Genomic DNA, 8992 nt, shown 5'->3' with positions numbered 1-8992 from the left:
TTTCCCAGCCACCCAAGACCAGGCCCTGGCCTCACCAGCCAGTCAGCACCTTGTACAAACCAGTGAGACCTATTTCATAAGACATTTGTTTCAACTCAGGAGGCACCAAAGAATTGGGGTCAGTAGCTTGGCATGCTGAGAGAAACATCAGGCTCTCCCTATCTTTGAGAGGTAGCCAGGGAGGCAAGGGCCAAGGAAGAGTCCATTCTTTACTGGCATCCACACAGACACGTCCTTGTTGTTTAAACAATCAAAGTTTCCAGTGTAAAAACCTGTGGGCTTATTGCAGCTGCCCCACTGATGGTTTATTATTTCTATCCATCAGACCTGCCATGAGGGCATGGTTTGTTAAATAATTTGTTTATTTCCAAGGATCTCAGACTCACAGATCCTTCTAGGCATACAGAGAGAATATCTATTAACACAGTGAAATTGAAAGTCGCTCACTCTTGTCTGACTTTTTGCAACTCCATGGACTGTTACCCACCAGGCTCCTCTGTCCATGGAATTCTCCAGGCAGGAACCGCTCCAGGAGTGGGTAGCCATTCCCTCAGTTTTTGTTTAGTTGCTCAGTCATGTCCAACTCTTTAAGGCTCCATAGACTTAGCCTATCAGCCTTCTCTGTCTATAGAATTTCCCAGGCAAGAATACTGGAGTGGGTTGCCATTTCCTTCTCCAGATATACAAGTATATCCACTCTTTTTTCAGATTCTTTTCCCATTTAGGTCATTACAGAATATTGTGTAGAGTTCCCTGTGCTATACAATAGGGTCTTATTAGTTATCTATTTTATATAGAGTAGAGTGTGTGGTTACCAAGGGGAAAGGTGGAGTGAGGGGTAAATTGGGAAGTTGAGATTGACATATACACCCAGTGCCTGCTTCAGTGGTCAATGCTAACTGGGTTCCCATATCTCCATTTCTCTCTGATTCTGCTAAACAGGTACCTTTTATCCATCTAATTTTCCTTAGGTTCCCATGAAAACTTTTCTTTGAAACTTAAAATAGTTTTGAAAAATACTGATTTTGCCCAGCCCCTCATTCTAATGATAAGAAATTGGAGGCCTAGGGACAAAAAGGGACTTTCCAAGGTGGCAAAACAAACTTGTAATAGAGTTAGGTCTAGAACCAACCTTCCATTTGAATCTGCGGTATGTGTTTCTATGTCCTACTTGTAAGCATGGATGCATCTCAGTTGGGGCAGGTGAGAGAGCTACAAGTCACATTTTGTGGCCTAAAGAGCCTGTTCAATTTAAAAAGGGAAATAAATGTCTACATATGAAACAATAAATAACACAATGAAACTTCATGGGAGTTCAGAGTAGGATTGCAATGGTAAAGAAAATAGTCTTTAAACACTGAATCATAGAATCACTGATAGTTTGATCTGGAAAGAATTTTAATAACCACATACTCTAATACCATGATTTATAGATGCTGAAACTGAAGATTAGAGGTTAAGTGACATGACCTTGTATATCTGAGCTGATAATTAACTTGGCGGAACTAGATACTCAAATATAGATAATAGTACCATGTCCAGTGACCTTAATGCCAAAAGATCTGAATGGACAACAATAGGATGGGATGACTTTGGAGGTAGGGAAATCAAAGATAACTTTGAGAATACCTATGAGAAAAATAAGAAAGAAGTCTCATTGCCTGGGAGGTGGTTTAGTGTCCACAGAGAAGTGAGATACACCTAGAAAAGTGTATCATATGGTGGGAAACCACTGTAGACTAGAGTGGGGTGGGGATGTGATGAAAGCAGTACTTAGAATGCAAGTCCAGAAACCTCAGATAGGTTGGGCTGTACTGAAGGTGGAGAAACCAGGAATATAGTCACAATTCTAATGGCTATGAAGAAAACAAAGTTTATATTTTAAAGACATAATTTATTGGAACTTGTTGATAAATCTGTCACAGAGTCAGGAAAGTAGGAGAAATTGTCAACAGTTCTCAGGTTTTGAATTTCACTATTTAGAGGAATATTATGGTAGCAAGAGAAATGATACTGGGAGGGATGAATGGACTTGGAAGAGGAGAAGATGAATTTGACCTTAGATACATTTGGTTGAGAATGATGGCAGGATATCCAGAGGGTGGAATCCTGGAGGCTGCTGGAGATAAAGGAGGGTGTTCAAACTGGGCTTGGGAGGCATCAGAGAAAGATGATCATTGCATCTGTGGATAACCTCTGGTAGGTCACAGTCTTGGCAAAGCATTGTTCCCCCAGAACAATGCTCTCTAACTGCAGGGAGATCCTGCCCACCCTGGTGCAGGCTGGAGGTTCTTCCTAGTAGTGCTGCCCAGAGGAAGTCAGGATGGTGTCTCTAAGGCCAGGCTGGGGAGTGGGACAGGGTCAGGATCAAAACCAGGTTCTTCCTCAAACTGTGAGGTTGGAGCCCAGCCACCCCCATCTAAGCCCCGGGGAATGTCTCTTGGCTGAACTCTTTGGGGGTACCTTCCATCCTGTTTCCCAGAGCTGGCCCCAGGTCATGGCTCACACCCCTGCCAGCTCGGCTAGATGTGTTCCTGGATGGCCTCAAAGGAGGGCGATTCAGAGGGCCTGGAACTGGCTGGACTGGGGGCACCTTGGTGGACTCAGAGGCCAGTGATAGATAAGTCCCTGGTGAGAACTTTCTGCCTTGTGATGGGGTGATTTAGGGCCCTTGGAGTATCTGTTCTCCAGCTCCACCACCCTCCTTTTTCTTTTCTTTTTTTTTAAAATCGCAGTCATTCTTTTTTAAAAATTTTAATTGAATTATAGTTGATTTACAATACTGTGTTAGGTTCAGGTGCCCAGAAAGTAATTCAGTTATACATAGATAGGTAGATGGATAGATAGACAGTTAGATGGGTTTCCCCTGGTGGTGCAATGGTAAAGAATCTGCCTGCTAAGCAGGAGACATGGATTTAATCCCTGAGTCAGGAAGATCCCCTGGAGGAGGAAATGGCAACTGACTTCAGTATTCTTGCCTGGGAAATCCCATGGACAGAGGAGCCTGGTGGACTACATACAGTTCATGGAGTCACAAAGAGTCAGACAAGACTTAGTGACTAAACCGCAACAACAGCAACACTATATATGTACAATTATCTATGTTATACAGTAGGTCCTTATTAGTTATCTATTTTGTATATAGTTGTGTGTATATTTTAATCCCCAGCTCTTTATTTATGCCTTTCATTTCCCCTTTGGTAACCATAGGCTTGTTTTCTATGTTTGTGAATCTCTTTCTCTTTTGTGAATAAGTTCATTTGTATCATTTTTTAAGATGCTACAGATAAGCAATATTTTATATGATATTTATCTTTCTCTGTCTGATTTACTTCACTTAGTATGATAATCTCTAGGTCCATCCACATTGCTGTAAATGTCATTATTTCATTCTTTTTTATGACAGGCTATGATTCCACTGTGTATATGGACATCTTCTTTATCCATTCATGCTCTGACAGCCCTTTTTTCTCCCCCTTCAGCAAGGACCCCTGCTTGCAAGAATGTGCTCCCTCCCCATGGCAAAATACTACATGTAAGTCTTCCTGGAGTCTACCTTTCCTAATCAGGGATCTGGGGATGACAGAGGAAGAAGAAAAGAAGGCTGAGTCAGAGGGATGAAGTTCCCTCTCACCCAGAAAGCTCAAGTGCCCCATAATTAAGGCACTTATCGTAATTACAGGAGCTTTCTTCCCTGAGCTTCTGCAAGAAGCCAGCCATTCTACTGCCTTGCCTTCATCCTGAGAAATCTACAAGGGAGAGTTATTAAACCCATTTTATAGATTTGAAAACTGAGGCTCAAAAAGGTTATTAAGTACCTGATGTCACACAGGACTAGGACTCAGACTCACATTTTCTGTGCTGCTTCAGCCTCCGCTCTCTAAAAGTTCAGAGATAATTTTGGATCTTAATGATAGCATTTTTATATGTTAACCTCTGTGGTTTTTACTCCCATTCTGGGCTTCTAACTCTTACTTTTATCTCATTTGATATTTGAATCTTTGCTTTTCATTTACCACTTTATTATCTGTGTTTTTTGTTGTAAACTATCTCCAGCCATTCAAGAAATGAGTTTGGGCATAATAAAAATAAAATAGGGTTAACACCTGGGATGCATTCCCTCAGCTTCTCCATGAGTGAGTATTAGTCGCTCAATTGTGCCTGACTCTTTAGATTAAGTCCCTCCCCATGGACTGTAGCCCGCCAGGCTCCTCTGTCCATGGAATTTTCCAGGCAAGAATACTCGGAGTGGGTAGCCATTCCCTTCTTCAGGGGATCTTCTTGACCCAGGGATTGAACCAGGTCTCTTGCGTTGGTAGGTGGGTCCTTTACCACTAACGCCACCTGGGAAGATTGTCCTCTCTGTGGCCCCATCCTATCCTAGACATGGGGGATTGGTCAGGGCCTCCAGGAAGTTACAGCATGGCTGAGAAGGCAAGACACATGTGCATGGAGCCTGCAAATGACAAAACAGGATGTCAGCTCTCTGGGGTCTCTAGCCTGGGTTCTGTCCCTGAACAGAATGTGGCTGGCAGTTCCTGGTGGTTGAGGTTGGAGGGAGGCAGCTAGCTGCCAAAACAGGTTCTTTTCAGATCTTCATTTTTATTATACAAGGGAACCTGCTTTAAACACATACAGTCATGAGCTCAGGGTATTATAATTAGCTGTTACAAAGAAAGAAGAATCCCCTAGAGGTAGTGGTGTTGGCCCAGAGGTTCTGCCCTTGAAGGTAAGGAGCATCCCCAGGCCCGAGAACAGCTGATGGCCATCTCTGAAACCAGCCAGCAATGGGTTAACCTTGTGGGCATGGCTTTGATCTGCACAGGCTCACCATGGTTCCTTCTCAGCTTCCCTGCAGTGTTTACCCTCCCACACTGATCGTTAGAACCACTGCCAACCCCACTGCCAGTCATCAGGGCCCTGCTCTGACTCTCTGCTGAATATCCGTATTTGGTATACCCAAAGCGGCCTAGTCTACCCCACCCCTTATATACTTGCATGCTGGAGGGCTGGAGGGTCAGGAAAACTCTGCACACCTCAGTGAGAAGACCCTGGCTCCCATCACGGCCCTGAGGGCTTGACAGGGGCCAAGCTGGGTAAAGACAGAGATGCAGTGTCTGAAAAATGCCCAGCCCCAGGAGAACTTTCCTATAGCCTATGGCTAACCTGGTCTTGACCTACTCTTGGATAGAGTAGCATCCCTACTTCTCACCTGCAGTATGTTGGGGCAGTCTAAGGGTGGGTTGGGAAAGAATTTCCAGACGAAGAGCATCTCAGAAGGGAGTGAGTTTATTAAGAACAAAGAGCAGAGATAATGAGGACACTGCGAGTGCAGTGGGCTGACCTCCTGACAGACCAGGGAAAGATAGTTTTCCTGAGTTAATAGCTGATTATTATAGCCTCAGGACAAAGACAATCCCTGCTGAAAGGATAGTATTGGGTGATTGGTTGGGGTGTTATGGGGTGTTTACTGGAGCAGGCATCTTTACTTAATTGGGAGTCAGGAAGCTTGTTAGCAATGATCAGGGGGCTTTTGGGAATGGTTACAAAAAGACTCAGTCAGCTTTGCAGGTGATCTTGGTTCTAGGTTCTGCTTCTGTGGCCATGGCACAAGGCCTCACACCCATGGCCTGGGGCAGGACTCAACACAGAAGAACTGCCAATGAGCAGGTCATTCAGAGCCTGGGGTGAAAGGGCTGTGGGGCCCAGGGTGTCTGAAGGGGGCGGGCAGTCAGCGTCAATTCCTGTTCCAGAATTAAGGATGCAGAGCAGAAGGTTCTGTACATGAGAGATGGCCAGTTTCTGATGGGAGATCCCGATGCAGACAACTGTCATGCAGGTGAGCATCTGGGGCCTTGACCTCCTGGGACTCACACAAACTCCATCTGCCCCAGGCTCTCCTTCCCCTTCTGTCTCCAGTGACAGTGAGAACTGAGGCAGGGAGAGCTCTCCCAGTGAGGGATCAGGGCCCTGATGGGAGTCCCAGTCTGTATGCAGGGCCCAGGTCAGCTGTGCCTTGGCCCAGTTCCTTCCTGCCCAAGCTTTAGCTCGCTTAAGAGCTTGTAATCTGGGGTCCCCTCATCACCTGGCTCTCTTCTCTTCTTCCCTCCCAGAGACCATCTGCATACTCCCCAACAGAGGCCTTGAACGCACCAAGTTCCCCATCTTCTTGGGGGTCCAGGGAGGTAGCCGTTGCCTGGCATGTGTGGAGACGGGGGAGGGGCCTTCCCTGCAGCTGGAGGTGAGCAATCACACCCTGTACTGGGGGCCCCTACAGACCTCCAGGGTGCTCTGGCATCTCTATGCCCATCTGTGGTCCAGCAAGGTCCACACATCCCTCTTGTTTGGGTTTTCACCACCTCCCTCTGCACCCAGTGCCCAGACCCTTCCCTCTAGAACCTGCAGAGGGAATTTCCCTGGGGAAAGATTCACCTTTTAGTTCCCTCATTGGCCAAGCCCCAGAAGCCTTGAGGGCTGACAGTCTGCTGCCCCATCCAGCCTCCTCTGCCTTGCTCCCACAGGATGTGAACATCGAGGACCTGTACAAGGGCGGAGAAGAGGCCACCCGCTTCACCTTCTTCCAGAGAAGCTCAGGCCCCGCTTTCAGGCTCGAGGCTGCTGCCTGGCCTGGCTGGTTCCTCTCTAGCTCCTCTGAACCCCATCAGCCCATGCGACTTAGCAAGGAGAGTGAGCCCTCAGCCCGCACTGAATTCTACTTTGAACAGAGTCGGTAGGGAGGCAGGAAGCTGGGTTCTGGCCTGGTGCTCCCAAACCAAGCTCATCCTACTGAGGGTTGAGCAGAATAATGGTCCTCTCAAAGAACTCCACATCCTGATCTCAGAACCTGTGAATATGTTACCTCACCTGGCAAAAAAGGGACTTTGCAAATGTGATTAAGTGAAGGCTAATCCATCCTGGGTTATCCCAGTGGACCCTTCATGATTAATCATCAGGGTCCTCATATGAGGGAGGCAGGAGGGTGAGAGTCAGAAAGAGAATGGAAGATGCAATGCTGCTAACTTGGAAGATGGAGGAAGGGGCTGTGAGCCAACGAATGCAGGTGGTTCCTAGAAGCTGGAAAAGGGCAGGGGATGCATTCTCCCCTACAGCTTCTGGAAGAAACACAGCCCTGCCAACTTGATTTTAGTCCAGTGAAGCCCATTTCAGACTTCTGACCTCCAGAATTGTAAGAAAATAAATGTGTCTTGTTCTAAGTCATTACCTTTGTGGTAATTTGTTACAGTAGCTGTAGGCAACTAACACAGGGCCTTCATGGTCCTCTATGTGCAGCATTTAATGCAAAGCGACCGGGTGATTTGGTGAGTCCTTCTTGGAAGCCTGATAATGGTTTCCTCTCTGGTTCCTCTGCTCTGGAGCTTATAGAAATAACCAAGAAACTCCAGGCAGAGTCCAACTCCCCTCCTCTGTCTATGGATAATGCCTTGGGCTGTTTACATTCTCAGTTGTGTTAATAGTTCAGGTCACAATTTTTCTATCAGACACTTCACAATGAATCAGTCTCCTAACTGATGGACCAGTACTGTTGATTGTCTGCTAGTTTTGATCTGTGAGGACCAAGGGGAACAGTTATGAGGAGGCAGTGGGTTTGGACTAGATGTACTGAGTTTAAGGTTACCGTGGAACTGATGAGTTGACTGATTATAGTTGGGAAACAGAGATGGATCTCACCTGAGAGTTTGTAGTTAGGACTGTTACACATCCTTGGAGCCCTCTCCATTGCATAGAGGGCTTGAGTTAGGCTCAAGTTAGATCAAGGAGCCAGTCGTATCAAGATTCAGAGGAGTGGGCTGCTGGTACTCTTCTCGTTTCATACAACCACTCAGCATCTGGCCAACCTATACTGTGAGTCAGGACATTTAAGAAGAGTGTGTCTCAGGGACTTGCCTGGTGGTACAGTGGATAAGAATCCACTTGCCAATGCAGGTGACACAGGTTCTATCCCTGCTCCAAGAAGATCCCACATGCCGCAGAGCAACTAAGCCCACACGCTGCAACTACTGAGCCCATGCTCTGAAGCCCACAGGCTACGGCCTCTGAGCTTGTGCACAGCAACTACTGAAGCCCGTGGGCCTTAGAGCCCACATGCCACAACTACTGAGGCCTGTGAACCAGCCTGTGTTCCACAACAAGAGAAACCACCACAATGAGAAGCATGCAAACCATAATGAAGTGCACTGCTCACTGCAACTAGAGAAAGCCCACACAAAGCAACAAAGACCTATCTGCACTCTCACAATGATCCTGCAAGGCAAGTATTCGTACCTGCATTTGACAGGTAAAGAGACTGGACTAACAGAAGTGACATACTTAACTTGCTGAAGGTCACATAGGCTGTACATGTACACCTGGTCCGTTTGACCTCAACCTTGTTCCACAAATTTTTATTCCACTCTTATTCTAGGAGCAACAAAACTAAGTTTCCTTGGAGCTGATAATTGAGTGGGAGAAACACTAAACAAGCAAATACACAAGCAAGAAGACAGACAAGGGCAATTTGCATGAGAGAGGGTGAGGGCAGTAGGTATTCAATGGTAACATTAGAGAGGGCGGTCAGGGGAGGTGACTCTGACTTTTTGGAGAAGGTGACATTTGAGCTGATCCTGAAGGATAGGAGGCAGTGGGAGCAGGAAGGGATGCAGGAGAGAAACAGCAAACACACACCCCTGAGACAGAAGGGGCTCAGTGTGTCCAAACAGTAGTGGAAGGCTGGGGGCGCTGCATCCTGGAGAGAGGGTTAGGAGGTGGACAAGACCAGCAGGGGACTGGATCATGGAGGGATCTTGAAGGCAAATAAGTGTTTTCACTTATTTTTAAGTGCCAAGGGATGCTATGGGAAGATTCTAAGCAGAAGAGAGACATGTCAGACTTTGTGGCTCTAATAAATTCATATTCTTTCCCTGCATATTCCTCATTACTTGTCACCTGGCTATCATACCATAACTATGTATCTTTTAAATTAATTAGTTATTTT

The 8992-nt window shown here is 46.4% G+C and overlaps 1 protein-coding gene across 1 annotated transcript; it reads left to right on the top strand.

The window, feature by feature from the left end:
- Positions 1-3503: 3503 nt before the first annotated feature.
- On the top strand, positions 3504-6734 carry IL1F10 (interleukin 1 family member 10). The gene is made up of 4 exons (XM_065927735.1): positions 3504-3535; positions 5754-5839; positions 6114-6241; positions 6522-6734. The coding sequence occupies exons 1-4, from the start codon at positions 3504-3506 to the stop codon at positions 6732-6734; spliced, it is 459 nt and encodes a 152-aa protein (XP_065783807.1).
- The last annotated feature ends 2258 nt before the right edge of the window (positions 6735-8992 follow it).

The sequence above is a fragment of the Muntiacus reevesi genome, chromosome 3 (assembly GCF_963930625.1).
Source record: "Muntiacus reevesi chromosome 3, mMunRee1.1, whole genome shotgun sequence".
Taxonomy (NCBI): domain Eukaryota; kingdom Metazoa; phylum Chordata; class Mammalia; order Artiodactyla; family Cervidae; genus Muntiacus; species Muntiacus reevesi.
This window is presented reverse-complemented; position numbering and strand designations above follow the sequence as displayed.